The sequence below is a fragment of the Globicephala melas genome, chromosome 15, assembly GCF_963455315.2.
Source record: "Globicephala melas chromosome 15, mGloMel1.2, whole genome shotgun sequence".
Classification (NCBI taxonomy): domain Eukaryota; kingdom Metazoa; phylum Chordata; class Mammalia; order Artiodactyla; family Delphinidae; genus Globicephala; species Globicephala melas.
The window spans coordinates 74,408,316-74,433,864 of NC_083328.1; the positions used below are offsets into that span (position 1 = coordinate 74,408,316).

General features: G+C 40.2%; 1 protein-coding gene across 20 annotated transcripts in view; it reads right to left on the reverse strand.

Moving 5' to 3' along the window:
* STAU1 (staufen double-stranded RNA binding protein 1) overlaps window positions 1–25,549 on the reverse strand; it is a 90,381-nt gene that overhangs the window by 12,188 nt on the left and 52,644 nt on the right. For all 20 annotated transcript variants that reach the window (XM_060285572.2, XM_030839031.2, XM_030839036.3 and 17 more), the window contains 3 exons: window positions 24,122–24,260; window positions 22,526–22,691; window positions 11,911–12,009 (listed from right to left, as the gene is read on the reverse strand). In XM_060285572.2, coding sequence (XP_060141555.1) covers window positions 11,911–12,009; window positions 22,526–22,691; window positions 24,122–24,260 — 404 coding nt within the window. The remainder of the gene's footprint in view (window positions 1–11,910; window positions 12,010–22,525; window positions 22,692–24,121; window positions 24,261–25,549) is intronic.

The window sequence follows — 25,549 nt, forward strand, 5'->3', positions numbered from 1 at the left end:
GTGGTCACAAAGCACCAAGCTGATCTCCCTGTGCTATGCAGCTGCTTCCCACTAGCTATCTATTTTACGTTTGGTAGTGTATATATGTCAATGCTACGCTCTCACTTCATCCCAGCTTACCCTTCCCCCTCCCGGTGTCCTCAAGTCCATTCTCTACGTCTGCATCTTTATTCCTGTCCCGCCCCTAGGTTCATAAGAACCAGTTTTGTTTTGTTTTAAGATTCCATACATATGTGTTAACACACTGTATTTGTTTTCTCTTTCTGACTTCCATATGACCCAGCAATCCCACTACTGGGCATATACCCTGAGAAAACCATAATTCAAAAAGAGACATGTACCACCATGTTCACTGCAGCTCTATTTACAATAGCCAGGACATGGAAGCAACCTAAGTGTCCATCAACAGATGAATGGGTAACGAAGACGTGGCACATATATACAATAGAATATTACTCAGCCATAAAAAGAAATGAAATTGAACTATATGTAGTTAGGTAGATGGACCTAGAGTCTGTCATACAGAGTGAAGTAAGTCACATTACATCTTTTTATTTACATGAAGTCTAAGAACACAGAAAACAAAATCTATAGTGATTACAGAAAGCAGCTTCTTCTGGCTGGAAAGGAGCACAGGGACTTACAGAGGTTATGATAATGTTCTGTATCTTGATCTGGGTAGTGAATCATGGGTTTTTACACATGTTAAAATTTAATGGGCTGTGCACTTAAGATACATACATTACTGTGTAATAGACTGTTAGCATAGGGAAAAAAATAATCCAAGCAAGTTAGGAAAACAATGCTCTGAATATACACATTCAGTGTAAAGATAAAAAGAACTGCAAAGATAACTTAAACTTGGACTTCCCTGGTGGCGTAGTGGTTAAGAATCTGCCTGCCAATGCAGGGGACACGGGTTTGAGCCCTGGTCCGGGAAGATCTCACATGCCGCAGAGCAACTAAGCCCGTGTGCCACAACTACTGAGCCTACACGCTGCAACTACTGAAGTCCACGCGCCTGGAGCCCATGCTCCGCAACAAGCAAAGCCACTGCAATGAGAAGCCCTCACACCGCAATGAAGAGTAGCCCACTGCAAGTAGAGAAAGCCCGCGCAGCAATGAAGACCCAATGCAGCCAAAAATTTTTTTTCTTTTTTTTTTGCGGTACGCGGGCCTCTCACTGTTGTGGCCTCTCCCGTTGCGGAGCACAGGCTCCGGACGCGCAGGCTCATTAGCCATGGCTCATGGGCCCAGCCGCTCCGCGGCATGTGGGATCTTCCCAGACCGGGGCACGAACCCACATCCCCTGCATTGGCAGGCGGACTCTTAACCACTGCGCCACCAGGGTCGCCCGCCAAAAATGTTAAAAAAAATTTTTTTAATTAAGAAAAAAAAGAAAATGTTCTTCAACTGGTAAATGCATGAATAAGTTGTGGTACATCCATACAATGGAACATTATTCAGAAATAAAAAGAAATGAACTATTGATACATATAACATAGGGACTCAAAATCTGCATTATGTTAAGTTAAAAAGCCACACAAAAGGCAAAATACTCTTGCCAGTAGATTTGTAATCTTGCAATCTGGAAAGATCACAAACTTCCAAATGGACAACACCGAACACACTGTATCTGGTTGGCCATTTGTTAAAAGGTGAGAGGCCTGAGGGAAGGAACCGTACAAGGAACTTTGGCCTTTGTTATCATGATTTACAATTATGGAAAGGTCATGTCTGGGTTGTGTTTTCTAAGATGGCTTTATATTTTTATGTGCTCCCTCCAGGCTTCTCAAAATGTTATTACGCATCCCGTTAAATAAATAGATAAAGGGAAAGCCCAAAAGGGGAAAAAAAAAAAAAGGCAATAAATTCTCTAATTCCATGTACGTAATATTTTGAAAATAAGCAAAACTGTAGGGACAGACATCAGATCAATGGTTGCCCAAGGCTGAGGATGGAGGGAAGGGATTGACTGCAAGGGGACACAGGGGAAACTTTATGGGGTGAAAGATGTTCTTTATCTTAATTGTGGTGATAGTTATACAACCATACCATCAAAACACATCAAATTACATACTTAAATAGGATGAATTTTACTTTATGTAAATTATACCTCAAGGAATCGGACTGCACAGCCCCCCGCCCCCCACACCCCCCCAAGAAAAGCTGATAGAGGCATATCAAAGGATACAGGAGCTAGTCTGAATGGCAAGTTGAACATCAAAATGATTAGCAACAATAATGGAGTAACACTTTGAATGCATCTATACTAATATAAATTAATATAATATAAGGCAGGAGGAGATTTTCTTTGGACATGCAGAAAATCAATGTTTGACATCCACCACAGTAATAACTGGTGCCGGGAAGCATTATCAATGACTGCTAGAAACACTGGGGAACTCTGAAAGGGCATAGCCTTCAAGCATCTCCCCATAGGTTATGGGTTAACTATAAAGGGAAAGGAAGTCTCCACAGAGTGGCACACATCTGGTGTAGGCAGTGAAACTAACATCACTAACACTCGGATAAAATGACATCATGTGCTGCTGAGAACCAACATTACTTCTGTAGTGTTCCCTGCCAAAAAACGCACAACCCGAAACTAATCCTGAGGAAACAATCTGACAAACCCAAATTGAGGGCCATTCTACAAAATAACTGACTTTTAAAAATACCAATATCATATATACAGATTGCCAACAAACACATGAAAGAATGCTCAACATCATTAATCATTAGAGAAATGCAAATCAAAACTACAATGAGGTATCATCTCACACAGGTCAGAATGGCCATCATCAAAAAATCTGCAAACAATAAATGCTGGAGAGGGTGTGGAGAAAAGGGAACCCTCTTGCACTGTTGGTGGGAATGTAAATTGATACAGCCACTATGGAGAACAGTATGGAGGTTCCTTAAAACACTACAAATAGAACTACCATACGACCCAGCAATCCTACTACTGGACATATACCCTGAGAAGACCATAATTCAAAAAGAGTCATGTACCAAAATGTTCATTGAAGCTCTATTTACAATAGCCAGGACATGGAAGCAACCTAAATGTCCATCCACAGATGAATGGATAAAGAAGATGTGGCACATATATACAATGAAATATTACTCAGCCACAAAAAGAAACGAAATTGAGTTATTTGTAGTGAGGTGGATGGACCTAGAGTCTGTCATACAGAGTGAAGTAAGTCAGAAAGAGAAAAACAAATACCGTATGCTAACACATATATATGGAATCTAAGGGGGAAAAAAAAGGTCATAAAGAACCTAGGGGCAAGACGGGAATAAAGACACAGACCTACTAGAGAATGGACTTGAGGATACGGGGAGGGGGAAGGGTAAGCTGTGACAAAGCGAGAGAGTGGCATGGACATATATACACTACCAAACTAGATTGCTAGTGGGAAGCAGCCGCATAGTACAGGGAGATCAGCTCGGTGCTTTGTGACCACCTAGAGGGGTGGGATAGGGAGGCTGGGAGGGAGGGAGATGCAAGAGGGAAGAGATATGGGAACATATGTATATGTGTAACTGATTCACTTTGTTATAAAGCAGAAACTAACACACCATTGTAAAGCAATTATACTCCAATAAAGATGTTGGAAAAAAAAAAGAAACTAACATAACATTGTAAAGCAATTATACTCCATAAAGATGTTGAAAAACAAAACAAACCAATATCATAAAAGACAAAAAAAACACAAAAAAACGCTGAGGAACTGTTACACATTAAAGGAGACTAACGAGATGCATCAGCTAAACACAATGTGTGATCCTGTACCAGACTCAAGACCAGGAAAATACTTTCTCTAAAGGACATCATGGGGACAAGTGGCAATATGTGAATCTAGGATGTATATTAGGTAACAGTATTACAGCAATGCTAAATTTCCTGTAGTGACAATCAGATTATAGTTATTTTAAGATAATGTCCTTGTTCTTAAGAGGCACATACTGAAATATTAGGAGTCAAAGGGCATGATGTCTGCCACTTGCTCTCAAATGAGTCAGCAGAATGAAAAATAGAAAAATATGTACATTTACAGAGAAGAAAAAAGCAAATGTGCTAAAATGTTAACCACTGGTGAATCGATGTGAAGGATACATTCACTGTCCTACGCTTGCAACTTTTCCATTGGTTTGAAATGTTTCAAAATAAAAAGTTGGAAGGATGGCTAGGAAATCTGTGTGAGCCCAAGAACTGGCTGTGCTGTGCTCAAAGGTGAGAAAGGGAGGCATCTCAGAGAGCGGCCTCACTGCCCTACAAAGGAAGAGGTTTGTTGGGAAGAGCCCCGCTCGCATAGGCGCTTGCAGACTGATCTTAGAGAGCCCCCCAGGGGGCTTTTCTGGTGGCGCAGTGGTTGAGAGTCCGCCTGCCGATGCAGGGGACACGGGTTCGTGCCCCGGTCCAGGAGGATCCCACATGCCGCGGAGCAGCTGGGCCCGTGAGCCATGGCCGCTGAGCCTGCGCGTCCGGAGCCTGTGCTCCGCAACGGGAAAGGCCACAACAGTGAGAGGCCCGCGTACCGCAAAAAAAAAAAAAAGAGAGCCTCCGGGATGCCCTCCCACACTGACAGCCTATATTCCAAATGCTCCCTCCTTGAACAGTGCTCTCCGCATCCTCAGATGAGACTCGAAAAGTAAGGGTAGCCACCCTGATGGCTCACTTCAGATTCACAGTCCATCCTGGTCCCTCAGCAACCATTTTCATTGTCTGCTCACATCATAATCCCACCAATCTACATCTGCAATTTAACCTAGAATGTATTTAGTGGGATCAAGTCACAACTGCCTCCCAGTAACTATATCAACCAGCACCGTAACATTTTCTAACTAAAACTATGTATTTTATCAAAAATCTAGCTGTATACATTTTTCTGAAAAGCTGTATGAATGGCTCCTGTATTCTCTATTGCACACTTAACTCAGTTTCCAACATGACGTATCTTGCTATCTGTCAAAATAAAAAAAAAAAAAAACTATTCTATTCATTTATTCAATAAATATTTCCTGAGCATCCAATATAGGCAAGGGAATCTTCCAGGTGCCAGAGACAGAACTGTGGGGAAAAAATAAAAGCTTTGCTCAACCTAATAATGGAAGCTAATATGAACTTTTGATATGTGAGAGCTATTTAATATAAGCACTCATATTAACAAACTCAATGACACTACCTACACACAAACTGTCACGTTTTAAATTATTACTTCAAGAGATATTCACCACCACAGGGCACTCCCACAATTTCTTTTGTGACTACCTGACAATACCCTGCTAAGTGTTACATATTCCTGAACAGAAGTATGAAAGCCAAATCTAAAACCTAAACAGAAGTATAGGTAGGACAGAAGCAATCTGGTCCCCAAATCCCAAAGAGCAAAAATATAAAATGGCAATCCCTCACTAAGGTCCAGAAAGCTCTGTGACTCTCAGGCAAAGCAGCAATTGGTGTGGGCAGGTGCCAAGCTTCACAAGGATCTAGGGCCCTGGCCCCAGCAGTCACCTCTGTAACCCCTAGGTGACCCGAGAAGCCAGGCATCTCCCATTCCCACAATCTTTGTACCCCTCCCTCCAATCTTTAAACATCCATTCTTGTGCCACACTAATCCCTCATCAGGAGGGAAAGAAGCATTTCTTCCCTTTCCCAAAACAGGTTCCCAGGGAGACCATGAGGCTTCTCCGGGTGAAGCTCCCACCTAGTTCCCACTCAACAACTAGCCCTATTATTCTGTGTGTCCCCTGTCTCACTGCCTCCCCAGCCACCATCTCCCACCCAGAACAGAGGCAGAAAGGCTGGAAGGGATGTAGGGCCAGGTACGATGCCAGCCCGAGAGCCATCTGGTACACTGCACTCTAGAAAGGGGACAATATAAACTGATCCTGCCTGCCAGGAAGGGGCAGGGATGGGTGTGGGGGGGGTGTGGGATGGCCCTGTGAGCCAAGTGCCACTCTCTACCCCCACCTGTGCCTCATGGCAACAGATGAGTTTGGAGGTCAGAAATCACCATCACCATCACTCAGCTGATGGCATAAGGACTGAACTCAGGAGCCAGTTTAGGGCACTAGCACATAATAGAAGAAGGCATATATTTCATGAGAGTCAGACATGAAATTTGGGGATCACCTAACTACAAAATTAAAGTATTATACAGGACAATAAACTTCAGGTAGACTTTTTTTTTTTTTTTGGCGGTACGCGGGCCTCTCACTGTTGTGGCCTCTCACGTTGCGGAGCACAGGCTCCGGACGCGCAGGCTCAGCAGCCATGGCTCACGGGCCCAGCTGCTCCGCGGCATGTGGGACCTTCCCGGACCGGGGCACGAACCCGTGTCCCCTGCATCGGCAGGCAGACTCTCAACCACTGCGCCACCAGGGAAGCCCCAGGTAGACTTTTTAAAAAAGAAATAGGCCAAAAGAAGTTAATGAACCACTTAAAATTGTTTTAAGCAGATGTCCCACCTCAAATTACATTTGCCTGAAGTAACAAATACATTGGGTTTTAAAGCTCTTTGGAAGACTAAACCTATACTCTTTATAACTTTGAAAGATCATATAGTTGATAAAGAAATCTATTAAAACACAACCTTGCATAACCAAGCACAGAAATCAAAAGAAAGAATTTGCAAAGAATTTTTGAAAATTATGGAAACTTTAAAAAAAATTCCCCCTTACCTGCCTAACCTATCTCGACTCACTGTGTCTTTGAAAGAAACACATACTAAATGTACTTTATTTTCCATTTTGAACTAACAATCATTAATTGTCGTTTTTAGGCCACAAAGTCTCCAACAACAAATGAGGTTATTAAATGGGTGAACTGGGAGGCACACACTGGGCAATGACAAAACTTATGTCTTTTTAACAATTACTCTGACATTTTTAGGGACCATTTAAGGAGATTCTTAATATTTGGAGGGTAGCAGATGCTTCTGAGAATCTTATGAAACCAACGGACCCTCCCGCCAGAAGAAAACACACGTGAACAACAAAAGGATCCCCTTCAGACCATTTTAGGAGGTTAATGGACCTACAGAGGCCAGCTGTGGACCGCCTAGAGATCCATGGCTGCCCTAGGAATAAATACTGCTTTGCTAAATAAATATAAAGTTTGAATCTTCGATGGAAAAATCAAAAGCTTTACAGACAAGCAAAAGCTAAGAGAATTCAGCACCACCAAACCAGCTCTACAAATGCCAAAGGAACTTCTCTAAGTGGGAAACACAAGAGAAGAGAAGGACCTACAAAAACAAACCCAAAACAATTAAGAAAATGGTCATAGGAACATACATATCGATAATTACCTTAAACGTGAATAGATTAAATGCTCCAACCGAAAGACACAGGCTTGCTGAATGGATACAAAAACAAGACCCATATATATGCTGTCTGCAAGAGACCCACTTCAGACCTAGGGACACATACAGACTGAAAGTGAGGGGATGGAAAAAGATATTCCATGCAAATGGAAATCAAAAGAAAGCTGGAGTAGCAATAAAATACTCTCAGATAAAATAGACTTTAAAATAAAGAATGTTACAAGAGACAAGGAAGGACACTACATAATGATCAAGGGATCAATCCAAGAAGAAGAGATAACAATTATAAATATATATGCACCCAACCTAGGAGCACCTCAATACATAAGGCAACTGCTAACAGCTATAAAAGAGGAAATCGACAGTAACACAATAATAGTGGGGGACTTTTAACACCTCACTTACAGCAATGGACACATCATCCAAAATGAAAAAAATAAGGAAACAGAAGGTTTAAATGACACAACAGACCAGATGGATTTAATTTATATTTATAGGACATTCCATCCAAAAACAGCAGGTTACACTTTCTTCTCAAGTGCACATGGAACACTCTCCAGGATAGATCACATCTTGGGTCACAAATCAAGCCACAGTAAATTTAAGAAAATAGAAATCAAGCATATCAAGCATCTGTTCCGACCACAACGCTATGAGATTAGAAATGAATTACAGGGAAAAAAACGTAAAAAACACAAACACATGGAGGGTAAACAATACGTTACTAAATAACCAAGAGATCACTGAAGAAATCAAAGAGGAAATCAAAAAGTACCTAGAGACAAATGACAACAAAAACACAACAATTCAAAACCTATGGGATGCAGCAAAAGCAGTTCTAAGAGGGAAGTTTATAGCTCTACAAGCCTACCTCAAGAAACAAGAAAAATCTCAAATAAACAATCTAACCTTACACCTAAAGGAACTTGAGAAAGAAGAACAAACAAAATCCAAAGTTAGCAAAAGGAAAGAAATCATAAAGATCAGAGCAGAAATAAATGAAATAGAAACAAAGAAAACAATAGCAAAGATCAATAAAACTAAAAACTGGTTCTTTGAGAAGATAAAATTGATAAACCATTAGCCAGACTCATCAAGAAAAAGAGGGAGAGGACTCAAATCAATAAAATTAGAAATGAAAAAGGAGAAGTTACGACAGACACTGCAGAAATACAAAGCATCCTAAGAGACTACTACAAGCAACTCTATGCCAATAAAATGGACAACCTGCAAGAAATGGACAAATTCTTAGAAAGGTATAACCTTCCAAGACTGAACCAGGAAGAAATAGAAAATATGAACAGACCAATCACAAGTAATGAAACTGAAACTGTGATTAAAAATCTTCCAACAAACAAAAGTCCAGGACCGGGTGGCTTCACAGGTGAATTCTATCAAACATTTAGAGAAGAGCTAACACCCATCCTTCTCAAACTCTTCCAAAAAATTGGCAGAGGAAGGAACACTCCCAAACTGATTCTATGAGGCCATGATCACCCTGATACGAAAACCAGACACAGATACTACAAAAAAAGAAAATTACAGACCAATATCACTGATGAATATAGATGCAAAAATCCTCAACAAAATACTTGCAAACAGAATCCAACAACACATTAAAAGGATCATACACCAGTGGGATTTATCCCAGGGATGCAAGGATTCTTCAATATATGCAGATCAATCCATGTGATACACCATATTAACAAACTGAAGAAGAAAAACCATATGATCATCTCAATAGATGCAGAAAAAGCTTTTGACAAAATTCAACACCCATTTATGATAAAAACTCTCGGGATTCCCTGGTGGCGCAGTGGTTGAGAGTCCGCCTGCTGATGCAGGGTACACGGGTTCGTGCCCTGGTCCGGGAAGATTCCATATGCCGCAGAGCAGCTGGGCCCGTGAGCCATGGCCGCTGAGCCTGCACGTCTGGAGCCTGTGCTCCGCAATGGGAGAGGCCACAACAGTGAGAGGTCCACGTACCGCAAAAAAAAAAAAAAAAAAAAACTCTGCAGAAAGTGGGCATAGAGGGAACCTACCTCAACATAATAAAGGCCATATATGACAAACCCACAGCAAACATCATTCTCAGTGGTGAAAAACTGAAAGCATTTCCTCTAAGATCAGGAACAAGACAAGGACATCCACTCTCACCACTATTATTCAACATAGTTTTGGAAGTCCTAGCCACGGCAACCAGAGAAGAAAAAGAAATAAAAGGAATACAAATTGGAAAAGAAGAAGTAAAACTGTCACTGTTTGCAGATGACATGATACTATACATAAAGAATCCTAAAGATGCCACCAGAAAACTACTAGAGCTAATCAATGAATTTGGTAAAGTTGCAAGATACAAAATTAATGCACAGAAATCTCTTGCATTCCTATACACTAATGATGAAAAATCTGAAAGAGAAATTAAGGAAACACTCCCACTTACCACTGCAAAAAAAAGATTAAAATACCTAGGAATAAACCTACCTAGGGAGACAAAAGACCTGTATGCAGAAAACTATAAGACACTGATGAAAGAAATTAAAGATGACACCAACAGACGGAGAGATATACCATGCTCTTGGTTGGAAGAATCAATATTGTGAAAATGACTATAGTACCCAAAGCAATCTACAGATTCAATGTAATCCCTATCAAATTACCAATGGCATTTTTTTATGGAACTAGAACAAAAAGTCTTAAAATCTGTATGGAGACACAAAACACCCCGAATAGCCAAAGCAGTCTTGAGGAAAAAAAACGGAGCTAGAGGAATCAGACTCCCTGACTTTATACTACAAAGCTACAGTAATCAAGACAATATGGTACTGGCACAAAAACAGAAACATAGATCAATGGAACAGGATAGAAAGCCCAGAGATAAACCCACACACCTATGGTCAACTAATGTATGACAAAGGAGGCAAGGATATACAATGGAGAAAAGACAGTCTCTTCAATATAAGTGATGCCGGGAAAACTGGACAACTACATGTAAAAGAATGAAATTAGAACACTCCCTAACACAATACACAAAAATAAACTCAAAATGGATTCAAGACCTAAATGTAAGACCGGACACTACAAAACTCTTAGAGGAAAACATAGGAAGAACACTCTTTGACATAAATCACAGCAAGGTCTTTTTTGATCCATCTCCTAGAGTAATGGAAATAAAAACAAAAATAAACAAATGGGACTTAATGAAACTTCAAAGCTTTTGCACAGCAAAGGAAATCATAAACAGGACGAAAAGACAACCCTCAGAATGGGAGAAAATATTTGCAAACAAATCAACGGACAAAGGATTAATCTCCAAAATATATAAACAGCTCATGCAGCTCAATATTAAAAAAACAAACCCAGTCCAAAAATGGGCAGAAGACCTAAATAGACATTTCTCCAAAGAAGACATACAGATGGCCAAGAAGCACATGAAAAGCTGCTCAACATCACTAATTATTAGGGAAATGCAAATCAAAACTACAATGAGGTATCACCTCACACCAGTTAGAATGGGCATCATCAGAAAATCTACAAACAACAAATGTTGTTGTTTTTGTTGGGGTGTGGAGAAAGGGAACCCTCTTGCACTGTTGATGGGAATGTAAATTGATACAGTCACTATGGAGAACAGTATGGAGGTTCCTTAAAAAACTAAAAATAGAATTACCATATGATCCAGCAATCCGACTACTGGGCATATACCCAGAGAAAACCTAATTCAAAAAGACACATGCACCCCAATGCCCACTGCAGCACTATTTACATGGAAGCAACCTAAATGCCCATTGACAGACGAATAGATTAAGAAGATGTGGTACATATATACAATGGAATATTACTCTCCCATGAAAAGGAATGAAATTGGGTCATTTGTAGAGACGTGGATAGATCTAGAGACTGTCATACAGAGTGAAGTAAATCAGAAAGAGAAGAACAAATATCATATATTAATGCATATATGTGGAACCTAGAAAAATGGTACAGATGAACCGGTTTGCAGGGCAGAAATTGAGACACAGATGTAGAGAACGTATGGACACCAAGGTGGGAAAGCGGCAGGGGTGGGGTGGGTGGGGTGGGATGAATTGGGAGACTGGGATTGACATCTATACACTGATGTGTATAAAATGCATAACTAATAAGAACCTGCTATATAAAAAAATAAATAAAATTCAAAAAAAAAAACAAAAATTGGGGGCTTCCCTGGTGGCGCAATGGTTGAGAGTCCGCCTGCCGATGCAGGGGACACGGGTTCGTGCCCCGGTCCGGGAAGATCCCACATGCTGCGGAGATGCTAGGCCCGTGAGCCATGGCCGCTGAGCCTACGCGTCCGGAGCCTGTGCTCCGCAACGGGAGAGGCCACAGCAGTGAGAGGCCCGCGTACCATCAAAAAAAAAAAAAATTTGTATATTCTTCTGTTAATAAAACATGATTACTTAAAAATAAATAAAGTTTGAATCTTAAATTTGAAGATTCACATATATATGATTATCATTCCAATGTTATTTAAGAAAAATACAATTCCGATGATGAACACCAACAGTATAATAGATGTGTAAAATAAGCTTACCTCAAAATTCACAGGCAAGTTCCGTTTAAGTGCAATCTCAAACACTTGACTTATTTCAGATTTATTGAGATTTTCTTCTTCTGATTCTCTTCCGTTCACCTAAAGGAAGAATAATTGGTTAGTAGTGAACTCTTGTTAAAGCGGTCAAGATCCCAGCTGTGATGATAAATCTTAAAAGCACTGAAACTAGGCTTTATAGATGCAGCAGTAACCCCGTGAACAGAGCCACATGTGTTTCATGTGTCACTGAAATTAAAAGGTTAAAAAAAAGTGTCCTATCCAACTTTGGCTAGTTTCTACCTCATAAATCCAACATAAACAGTCCACACATAACAGGCCTTTGGGTACGGATCAGTCTAATCGCGTTGTAGTGAGCCACGGCCGCTCAGGGAGAGGGACTCCCGAAGCCTCCTCAAGGACTGGCAAGCCACATTCTGGAAAAAGTCCAAGTACAGTCTGTGTGGGGCATGGCAAGGACAAATGTAAGTCTCTCCACCTAGGTATGTGGGTTTCTTATTTGGACAAAAAAATCCCTGGAAACCACTTTTTTAAAGAAGTTGCAGTGGAACAATTACAAAACCGCCACATGTCTCATACTTCACTGCTGCTGGCAAAAATGCAAGGTGCAGACTAATAAAGAACCTTGAACAAAAGCTGACTCCAGCTTTGTAACAACGTTCATTTACAGTCCTCCACAGGCTGGGACTACAGAGGGGCAGAGATCTTCTCTGTGCACACGGACCACATGGAGTCTATACTGTGTGGCAGTGATAATACAAGCAATGAGATAAGTTCAGTAATAGCAAAGTGACCCCAAAACATGGCAAGACAGCTGTGTTTTTCTTATTACTGGGATTCTTCTGTCAAAGAATTTGTAAAATCCTATTTCCAAGATAAGAACTATATGACAGGAACCCAAGGCTGAAATCACTGGATAGGCAGATGTAGCACCATCCAGGATTTGATGTGTTGTGCATTTCCTTAGGTTTATCAGGTAGATCCTAACCCTAACACAGGATCCATATTTCAAGCTATAATTAAAAGAAAGAAAACTCTAAATAAAAAAAATTAATATAATTAAGGATATAATCCTGTATAAGTAAATTTAACCAGACACTGTAATTCTTTCTCTCCTTCCACGATGATAATGTTTTCTTTCCAATCTGGTTTCACTTCACTCACTACCTGGTCGAAACTGTTTGCATAGCAACTTCTGTGATTAATTATTAAGCCAAACACACTTTCATGCTTGTTGTTTAAATCATAAGGAGAAAGAGGGCCTGCCTTTTTATGAGTGAATCCTTAAAGCCAGAAATGTTCAAGCAAGGTATCTTAGAAGGCTAGAGTTCCAAAGAGGTTTGGTTTGAAATTTATTTTTTAAATAGGTTTAAACAAGAACAACAAAAAAAATACTGTATTTTAAAAAGTAAGCATGTTCAACAATAGTGCTGAGAAAACCAGATACCACACACACAAAAATGAAGTTGGACTCTTACCTCATAGCACATACACAAATTAACTCAAAATGGATCAAAGACCTAAGCATAAGGGCTAAGAGTATAAAGCTTTTAGAAGAAAATACAGGGGAAAAGCTTCATGACACTGGATTTGGGAATGATTTCTTGGATATGACACCAAAAGCATAGGCAACAAAAGAAAACCAACAGGACTTCCCCGGTGGCACAGTGGTTAAGAATCCGCCTGCCAATGCAGGGGACACGGGTTCGAGCCCTGGTCCGGGAAGAGCCCACATGCCGCAGAGCAACTAAGCCCATGCGCCACAACTACTGAGCCTGCGCTCTAGAGCCCACATGCCTAGAGCCCATGCTCCGCGACAAGAGAAGCCACCGCAATGAGAAGCCCCGTGCACCGCAATGAAGAGCAGCAGCCCCTGCTCGCCGCAACTAGAGAAAGCTCGCACGCAGCAACGCAGACCAAACACAACCAACAAATTAATTAATTTTTAAAAAAAGGAAATCAATAGATGAATTGGGACTCAAAATTTAAAACTTTTGTACAAAAAGAAACCAAAAAACACTTCAGTACATTGAAGGACACAATTAAGAGAGCAAAGACAACCCACAGAATGGAAGAAAATATTCGCAAATCATGTATCTGATAAAGAATTAATGTCCAGAATATATAAATAACTACAACAACAAACAATGCAATTCAAAAATGGAGAAAGAATTTGAATAGACATTTCTCCAGAGAAGATATACAAACGCTCAACATCACTAATCATAGAGAAATGCAAATCAAAACTACAATGGGATACCACTTCACACCCGTAAGGACAGCCACAGACAATAGCAAGTGTTGTCAAGAATGTGCAGAAATTGGAATCTTTGTACACTGCTGGTGGGAATGTAAAATGGTACAACCTCTGTAGAGAACGGTATGGTGGTTCCTCAAAAAGTTAAACTTAGAATTACAATATGATCCAGCAACTTCACTGCTAAATATATACTCAGTAGGGACAGATACTTGTACATCAGTGTTCATAACAGCATTATTCACAATAGCCAAAAGATGATAACCACCCAAACATCCATCAACAGATGAATGGATAAACAAAATGTGGAATACTGATACAATGGAATATTACTCAGTCTTAATAAGGAATGGAATTGTGAAACAAGCTACAACATGGATGAACCTCGAAAACATTACGATAAATGAAATAAGCCACACACAAAAGACAAATATTCACTTATACAAGGTATCCAGAACAGGCAAGTGCGGAGACAGAAGCAGGACAGAGGTTTACAGGGGATGAGGACGGGGGGGAAGGTGGAGTTTTGTTTAATGTGTACAAGAGTTTCCGTGTGAGATGATGAAAACGTTTTGAAAATGGACAGTGGTGATAGTTACATAACATTGAGAATATATTTTATGTCATAGGACTATACACTTAAAAAATGGTTAAAATGGCGTTCTTTATATTATCTATATATTTGACCTTAATTTTTTGAAAAGCAACAAAGAAAACTATGTGTTTCATACCAAACAGTAACACACTAGAGACCATCAACACATTAACTTGTGCTAACAGGCTAACTCATTTTTGTACACAAACAAGTTTTCTGACAGCTGTTTATTTGAAGAGTATCCACAGATTTTTTAAATAAATGAGTTATTTTAAAAACTGGTCCACTCTCATGATAAATAACTATGTCAATGAGAATGTTTTCCTTAGGTGCAACAAGAACCAAATTTGGAAATAAACCAGGTGATGAGGATGATAATGCTTCTATTGCCATGCATGTACCCCAATTTTCATTTTTTGTTCACTATATCAGCTCAATTCCTTTTAACTTTTATTGTTAGTTATGACCTATTTCAAACATACAGAAAAGTACAGATAATAATGTAACAGGCAATTGTGCTGGATTTAACAAATGCCAACACTAGACACTACTGACATCAATTTTTTTTTTGCTTTTATAAGGAAAACAATGAATGAAGCCCTTCTCACTCTTCTCCCCATAGAAGAGTTAACTGCTATTCTAAAATGGGACTGGATCTTTCCCAGCCATGTGGCTTTCTTTTTCAAATGGACCAAAACAATATATAGTATAATTTTGTGTTGTGAAAATTCACATAAATCATTCTCATTGACTGCCTTTTATAAATATTCTGAAGTTCAAACTTGTAAGTTTTACTAATGAAATGTTATTTTTCTATTTTGCATATTGAGGTTCCACATAAGTCTGATAAAAAACAATGGTCTACTACTAAATTTTAAACTCTCAGCCAGCAGTCCTCAACCATAGCAGCATTAGAATCACTTGGGAGCTTTACAAATACAGATGCCAGAGTCCTGCTCCAGATAAGTGAACTCAAGTTTTTGCAGATAGGGCCTGGATTTTTTTTTTTTTTTTTGGCTGCGTTGGGTCTTCGTTGCTGTGCATGGGCTTTCTCTAGTTGTGGTGAGCGGGGGTTACTCTTCGTTGCGGTGCACGGGCTTCTCATTGCGCTGGCTTCTCTTGTTGCAGCGCATGGGCTCTAGGCACGCAGGCTTCAGTAGTTGTGGCTCGCAGGCTCTAGAACGCAAGCTCAATAGTTGTGGCACATGGGCTTATTTGCTCTACAGCATGTGGGATCTTCCTGGACCAGGGTTCAAACCCGTGTCCCCTACAATGTTCTTAACCACTGCGCCACCAGGAAAGTCCCAGATATCGTTTTATATATAGTATTTGATTTTTTTTTAAGTCCCCACGTGATTTTACTAGCAAACAGAGTTGAGATTCACTGCTCGAAGGTACTACTTCTGAAGGAATTGCAAAAGGGACAAAGCAGCCAGTAAAATAAAAATGCAAAACAGGAAACAAAGATATACATTTATCTGGAAGTGAGATTATGTTGCTCTTTTACATAAATAATTTTAATATTATCTGGACTGGACAAAATGTTGCAATGGGGGAAGCAGCAAATGACTCAAAACAAATCCACAAATACCATTCCCAGTGAGATGAGGAAAGTGTAGCGGGCCCTCAGTCTTACCTTCATGAAGTGGGAATTACTGTTAACATCAATCCCATAGTGTATGGTTCAGCAATAAAATCTAGGCAACATTAAGAAAAGAAAAAAACACTCTGAACCATGCTTAACCCTCAATATGCCAGGGAAAAATAGTAATCACCATTTACCATCTGGCTCCAATGGGCCCTCTTTATTTTTCTATATTTAAAGACATTTTACAAATAACATACAGAATAAAAGGACAACAAAAATCATTTCATTAGAGACTTTAATAAAAAATTAAAATAACAAACCTAAGTTTTTATTCCAGGTTTGTAGTCAGGAATGAAGGTACATATACCCAAAATGGGCAAGGTCATTAAATGCAACTAACAGCTGTCACGCCTGAACTTTGAGCACTGCCCATAGTAACGATGCCAGATTTCAAATCCACCTCCAATGGGTTCTAGCTTATGACTCTGATTCTTCTTGTACTGGTATTGTCAAAACACATTACTTTTGAAACTGGCTCATAACTTTGTTGAAGGGAGAAAAGCCATCTTCTTTGCCCCGTAACTACTGGGTTGGCCAAACAGTTCGTTTGGTTTTAAGTAAAAATAAAAGACACATTTTTCATTTTCACGAAGAACGTTATTGAACGGATTCACTAACCGAACGAACTTTTTGGCCAACCCAATACAAAATGCTTTCATTTCTAGATTTATAAAGACCAAAAGAAGGATCTAATGATTTTTTTCATTGTTGTATCATCAATTTCCTTCTAATACATACACCTCTTTCTATATGTATCCAGTTATTTTGTGGACATTAAGTGGTGAGAAAACTCTGGTGGCCAAACATCATATAAGATGAGAGAATGTTGCCACACAAATTTTTTAGAAAAACAAAACAGGATGGTCCAGTTCTTGTTGCAAAATATTGTGCAGCGAAGTCCTTCCTGTTGAATGACTGACCAGAAGAGAATGCACATTTCTTTTTCATACACCAGAGAAATACACAGTTCACCTGCTCACTCTTCAAGTCTGGGAAAACTTATCTAAGGTATCAACTGAAGACTCCCAGTCTGAGTCACGTCAACACTCAATCTCACCATCACCATTAGAGTCTAGAATGCTGCTATTTTTCTCTCTGCATTCATCTTCTGATTTACCTAATAATGAAAATGTCTTCCTCCATCAATTTTCTTCTCTTTGCCAGTACGGATGGAAAAAGAAAAATTCTGAAGTCTCTCCTGGGTTCAACAAAAGCTAAAAGTAGAGTAAAAAGATGGTGTCTCCAATCTTCTTTTGTATCTTCTTGAAAGATAATGTGATACATTAGGCAATGCAGTAAGAGCATTAAAGGATGATGCAATAATGACGATTATTTCACTACTGTATCATCCACCAAGGATTTCATCATTCTTCCACTTTACTATTATTTTAGTCTTGTTTATTGCATATTTGGGAAAATATGATGAAGAGTGTTGAAATGATATGTAGGAGGACAGCAGCAAAATGTTTTTCAAAGCATAGGAAAATTAAGATTCCATAATGTAAAGATTTATAAAAGGATCCAAAGGACCCACATGATCATTTTAAGACAGAAATCATTATTCTACTTTCAAAAATAAGTATGTTTTCTCTTTGTTCTTTTTAAAGCCTCTAGAAAAAGAATAAAAGTCATGCAATATCAATTATTACAGAGGTAGAGAAAGCTCAAAAATGGAAATTGGGTCCAATGGACCCTGATAGTATAATGAAGATTAAGGTCTCCAATTTTAGTTTTAGTCCTACTTAAATACGTCCCTGGCTCAAGTGAAGATAAGAACTCAAGACCAGGAAGAACTGCATTTATTTATTTTTTCAGAAGTAGTATTTAAAAAAAGAAAACTTCAAACAATACAACTTTTTTAAAAGTCTGTCCTCTACCACCACCACCAAGAGAAAACTACTTTTAAAGTTTGCTATAAGCTTCAAGATAGAAACTATGCACATGCAAATATATACAGATACATGCACACACAGTTGGCAATTTTGATTACTTAACACAATCACACTATACACGTAGTAACAGCTCTGGATCATGATTTCCCCCCCCCATTCATTCATTATGGGCCTCCTTTCACATCCACGTAAATAGATATACCACACTCTGATACTCTTGGGATAAATGTATTCATTTATTTAACCATTTCCCTACTAATGGACATATTAGGCTAGCTCCTGTTTTTCTCTATTACAGATACTGTAGTTATGACCATCTTACTCCTAACACCTCAACACTGAATAAGTCATCCTTTATTAGCACAAGCCATGGACGGGACAGGAACAGAACAGAATAGAATAGAATAGAGGTGCTTTCCCAACGCAGGGCCTCTGCTCAAGCTGCTCCCTCTGCTGGGAATGTACTTCCCCTGCTCTTCTGCTCATCTTCAGTCTGAGCTTAAATGACTCTTCCTCAATGCACCATCAGTACTCCTACCTAAACAAGACATGTTATGCTCTCATGATACTTGCTACTTCCATCCTAGCACTGCACTTTTTGATGATACTCCATTCAACCAAGCTCCACATGGGGAGGGGCAGTGCTGCTGTTTACCTTTAGGGTCAGCCAAGCACAGTGCCTGTCATCAAGGGACCAAACCACACCTGTCTTAGACAGAAACCGCCAGATTTAGTGGCTATATTTTAGAGAAGGTGAATCGATCCACCACATGAGCTAAAAATTTTTAATAGCAAAATGGACAATTCGTTTAAAATGATAATTTCCAGTGCTGGCAGGCTGTGGGCAAACAGGCTGCTCAGGCCCTGTTGGCAGAGGCCTAAAATGGTACCATCTTCCTGGTGGGGAACTTGGCCATATACGTTACCATGCAATTCCACTTCTAGGACTGTGGCTCATAAAAATAATCACGGACATACACAAAGATTTAACTACAACAATGTTCTTCACTACCTATTTTTATAACAGGAAAAACTGCAAACAACCTAAAAACCAAGCCTCTGTTGCTGAAAAAATAAACTGGTATGCTCACACAATGGAACACTGTGCAGCCATTAACAAGTGCTTAAGGGACATCCCTGGCAGTCCAGTGCAAGGGGTGTGGGTTCGAACCCTGGTTGGGGAACTAAGATCACACATGCTGTGCAGTGTGGCCAAAAAAAAAAGTACTTAGAACCATGTTGAATTTGAGTCCCCCATGGAATTATAAGTAAATGGCATTACAACACATTCATAATGAGCACTTCAGTGAAAAAAAGGTGGTTACTGTACAATATCATCCCATTTTTGTGAAACAGGTGCATGTGCTTACTTATATGTGCACTGACATTCACAAAAATGTTTACAGTGACTATCTACAAGTGGTAAATTTATACAGCATTTGTTTTTCTTTTTGAGTTTTAAAATTTTTATAGTTCACAGGCATTACTTATAAGAAAAAAAATTAAAGCTGTCTTTTAAAAATGTCCTTCTCCCCTGCTGCCCACCCTCCAGGGGGCCTGGTAGACCAGGCGCAGCTCATTTAGGTGGGAAGCCAAGTGTTTCACTTATTACCTCAAAGAAAAGGTCATATCCTAGTTAATGACCCTAATTTCTGAAGTCTCTACTTCAAACCATATAGAATTAGAAAAGGGGCAAAGAGGAGGAAACAAGGGGCACAAGTGATGATCATGACTCCCAGCCAAGCTGCTTATAGAACGTCAGGTGAGCCGAGGACAGGGTGTCCACTACAGCCCCCTGACCTTAAGACCTGAGCCAACCAACTGCTCTGTGAGTCACTCTGAGACACTGACGGGCGCTTTCCCTTTGCAGCGATATGGTGAGTACATACTTCCAAGGAGGATTCCAAGGGGGAAAACTGCCTGGGAAGCACTGAAAATACTTAGGACCTGGGATTCCCAAACCCTGACTGTGCTTTAGAGGTACTCTAAGAGCATGTTAAAAAAGAAAAAAAAAAGCAGGACTTCCCCGGTGGTCCAGTGGTTAAGACTCCACGCTCCCACTGCAGGCAGCGTGGGTTCGATCCCTGGTCAGGGCGCTAAGATCCCACATGCCGTGCGGCACAGCCAGGAAAAAGAAAAAGGAAAAAAAGAAAAAGCCAGACTACTGGCTAGACCCACTGCATTAGAATCTAGATTCATGTGGGTTAGGCCAAGGAATTTTTTTTTTAACTTCTCAAGTGATTCTGAAGCAGACAACCCACATACCACTGTTCAGCGATCGTTTAACAACTGCTGGCTAGAAGGAACCAAGAAATACCTACTCCATCTGACTCCAATTATATTAGCACCAAAGTCAACTCAAAAAATGAAGCCTCCAAAAATAACTCAGATTTCACTACCTTTGGTGTTTTTAACAAATCTCACCACTGAGAACTTCATCCTTTCACTTCACTAAATTCTCCTCTTCTAAGCTATAGTCCATTCTCCTTTATTTGGTCCTCAGTGGACCCAGGAAACAGATCATCTCTGTTAAAATGCATGATGACACTCAAGATGGAAATGCACTGCAACAGAAGAAAAACAAAACCGTCCTGCACAGCAGCCATGAAGCCACAGAGCACCACCCTGAGCTGGGTCACCCTGGGGGACAGCTGGACACAATGGACCTCAGCAAGCACCCTGCCAAGGGTCCCTTCAACTTCAAACCTATCATCACCCATTTAGCCCTACGTTCTGTGCAAGATCTTCCTATTCTTTGAGGACTTGTTTCTTGATGAAGAAAAGTCAAATGCTTCCCAGGGATGTTTTCAGGAAGCATTTCATACTATGATTAAACAGAATCATGAAATCTCAGTGTTTTCTAACTCAGTGGGTTTCTCCTGGAACTCTGGACCCTCAATGGCATGGAATCACTGACTTTTTAAGACCCATATTCCTATTTAGTCACAGAGTTCAAATCCTTTACCTGTTGTGATAATTTTAAAACACAGTCCCCAAGGGAGTTCCCTGGCAGCCCAGTGATTAGGGCTCCGCACTCTCACTGCCGAGGGCCCGGGTTCAATCCCTGGTTGGGGAACTAAAATCTCACAAGCTGCATGGTGTGGCCAAAAATTAAAAATTGAAAATAAAAAAATAAAATGTGTCTCAGAGTGACTCACAGAGCAGTTGGTTGGCTCAGCCCCCAAGTTCTTTGATACTCCTCTCATCCAGAAGTGGGGTTCTCAGCATTGTGAACGTACTAAAAGTCACTGAACTATATACACATAAAATGGTTAAAATTGTGAAATTATGTTATGTGAATTTTACCTCAGTACAAAAAGTGAGATTCTGTACCTCTTGTTTTTGAATCTGGGCTCTGTGCCTGCTTGACCTACAGAATATGGCAGAAGTGACGCTGTGCTGACTTCTGGGCCTAGGTCCTAAGAAACTGGCAGCTGCTTCCATTTCCTGTCTTCTAGAATGCTCAACTTTGGAACCTAGCCACCACACTGTGAGGATGTGTAAACAATCTCTGCATAGGTTAACTAGGAGAGGAACTGAGGTCTCCGGACCAAAGCCCCCTCTCAGCTCCCAGGCGACAGCCAGCAACAACTCACCAGCCATGTGAAGGAGTCATCTTGAAAGAGATCCTCCAGCCCCTGCATAGCTGCCTCAGCCCAAGCTACGTGTAGCAGAGACAAGCTCCCCGTGCCAAGCCCTGCCTAAACTGCAGGCTTGTGAGCAAAATAAAGGCCTGTAGGTGTTTAAGCCACTAATTTTTGTGACAGTGTGTTAAGCAGCAATGGATAACTGGCACTTCAAGATAATAAAGAAAGAAAGACTGGTCAAAATGGCTTTAGAAAACCCTCTAACCTGGTACCATAAATCACAGATTCTGACAAGCATAATCTTCAGCACCAAAGAATTCTGCCATGCATGTTCTTCACAACTCAAGTGAGTCCACAATCTTTCTAACATGTTCACTCAAAACTATGCCATTGAGCACAAAAGAAGGCACCTGACTTTCTTGCTGAGACATTTTTTTTAAGGGGGAAGAAAGGCAAGAAAGCTACAGGGTATAAAAACTTGTAAGCTATCAAATAACAAACATTATGGACAACTCTCAATACATCCTCTTAGAGAAAGCAACTTGAGATGGTGTCTTCCCTACCACCTTCCTGCTACACCCAAGGCGTCAAGGAGCCCCAGCTCTGCTCTCTCCTCACCTCCAGCCTCTCGGGTGGGGGCTCGTTCTGCAGGGTCCTCAAAGCTTTTGCAGCAGCGTCGTGTTTCGCAGCCTGTCTCGTCTTTCCTTTCCCATTAAATTGCTGTCCTCCCACAGAAAGTTCAACTTGATAAAGTAAAGGTGGCACTGGAAATGGGTAAAAGTACCTAAAAATAGAGGGGGGTAAGGAAAATGAGTCTCAGGTAAGTCACCATACGTTCTCTGAAAAACTCCAGGTATTTCCTTCATCACAGGTCCTGATCACATCAGCGTTTACTCACCAATAATGACTCCTCATCAGTACGTCCAGAGATTTCCCATGTTTACGCTGCATTAGAATTGCCACACGGTATGAGCAAATACTGTTTATGTTCCACAAAATACACTGCCTTACAAATTATATGAGTTCAATTTATAAAGCTAACCCGTATTTACAAAATCTAAAATAGATTAGACTTTGGCTGAGACAGAACACTTAACTTGCTCTACTTTCTCGTACCTGAGATTCACGCTTCCGGGTCTCCAGAAAAGGATGGAAATTTTTTAACAGACGTCTTTTAGAAAGGACCCTCATTTCTGTAAATCCCAATATCCTATAGCCTGGTGGAGGCTGGTTTCTATTTTTAAAATTCTACCTCCCTCCTACCCCAAAGTAGGGAAGGGAAATGAAAAATGAAGACCTCCAGTTTGATCATCAATCTATCCACTAGTGTCTTATGACCACAAGCAGAAGGTTTTTAACACATGGCATTTTCAGGTTTCGATTAATATTTTACTGCATCCATATACCAAGGCTATTTACAAACACATATGTAAGTTCAACAGTCAAAAAGTACCCAATAAACAATAATCAGGAAATCTGTGAATGATGAGAATTGTGGTATTGCAGGAATCATGTTCAAATATGACTCAGTTTGGGACTTTCCTGGTGGCACAGTGGTTAAGAATCCGCCTGCCAATGCAGGGGACACAGGTTCGAGCCCTGGTCCGGGAAGATCCCACATGCCACGGAACAACTAAGTCCGTGCGCCACAACTACTGAGCCTGCGCTCTAGAGCCCACGAGCCACAACTACTGAGCCCACGCGCCACAACTACTGAAGCCCGCATGCCCTAGAGCCCGTGCTCTATGACAAGAGAAGCCACCGCAATGAGAAGCCCACACACCTCCAAGAAGAGTAGCCCCCGCTTGCTGCAACTAGAGAAAGCCCGCGCATAGCAACGAAGACCCAACACAGCCAAAAAAAATTAATAAATTTTAAAAAATAAAATAAAAATCATTAGGCCATCTTTGTTTAAAAAATAAAAATATGACTCAGTTGCACAAAGCAGTTAGAAGGGTGATAGCTTTAACCAGATAGCTTGGGGCATGAGCCGTACTGCTCGTGAGGAATGTGCTCAGGCCCTTTCCAATGACAGGAGTTAAAAGAGCATCAAGATACAGTTCCAATGACACCAAGACAATTAAGACTGACTTTAGCATTTGGCAGGCCAAAGAGGACCAAACCATTTTGTGCTCTACAATCTAAAGATCTTATTATTCTACGTAAAAGATCAAATATATCTTCACCTGTATTGAAAACAAAACAAACACATACCTTGGGGGATAAGCACCTCCTCTCATGTTGTAGTTATAGGTGGACTGCATCCGAGAGTAAGGGTCGACAGGCTTATACATTGGTTTTTTTCCAAGTTTCATGCACAGTGCATTTAGCTCTACAGTAGGGGTTATGCTTTCTGCAACACAGAATCAACACAAAGAATTGGTTTTTTCTGATGTGAGAATGACACTCACTAAAATCAAAAAGAATAGCATGCTTTCTACTAATTGAATTCATGATGTATTTCAGGAAAAGATCTAAATACTTCACTGCTAGGCATCAGGTCAGGAAATCCAAGAATCTGCTGTGATTTCTAGGTATTAATACACAGTCAGCAGCACAAAATATACTGTAACGGCTATTAAGGGAGCATCAGTGTAACACAAGATGTTAGCAGTGAAAGCCAGTTGTCAGAAATAAGTTCCAATACACATCAAATTCCATGATTAAAAAATCCCACAGGACCATCCAAGTCATTTCATTGTTTGGGAATACTCAACGAACATAACTTTGGTTGCACTGACTGGCTGGCTTACACTTAGAAGGATGTTTGTACACACTATTTCATAGAACAATGCATTTATTCAGTACTAACTGGAGGCAGAGTACTGTGCTAAGCTTGAACACAATTCTTGCCCCAGAGGAGTTCAAAGAACACAAAACACACTCAAAGAACTACAATACAACATTATGTGTGCTATAAGGAAAGGTGCAGTATCACTGAGGAGGAGACAAGTAAATTCTATCTGGAGAAGTCAGATGAGACCTACAAAATATTTAGAGGTTCCCATTCTTAATTTTTTTTGGGGGGGCGGGCCACACCGCACAGCATGTGGAACTTCCCTGATCAGGGATTGAACCTGCACCCTCAGCAGTGGAAGCACGGAGTCTTAACCACTGGACCACCAGGGAAGCACTGGATGTTTCATTCTTGATACTTATAATGGGATCTGACTTGTGGTAATACTTGTTAGAAAAATGAGATCTGTTGCCGTATACAACAGGAGCAAGTATATCTTGGGTTATCTCAGAAATAGCAACTTTAGAAAATATTCATTATTCATCTTCCTTTTTTTCCCCTCTCATTTCATCCAACTCATAAACCTTTAAAAATCATTTAAAAAGAAAACCAGCCTGGAAAGATTAGTGTAGGTGCACAATCACATTTAAAAATAACACTTTAATATCAAACACAGAACAACACTAGCAATGGCAAAGTTCGATTTAAATGCACACAAAAATCCATTTTAAAATGCCTCTTTAGGGTGTATGTAGAGGAAAATAAAAATGACTCGATTCTGTACCATAACTGGTTTGACTAAGTTTAGTGCATAAATCAAATTTATAAGAATATCTTTGAGTTTGCAAAGTCAGAGGGTCACATGAATAACCAACCTCTCTCTAGCTAACATCAGAATTATATTT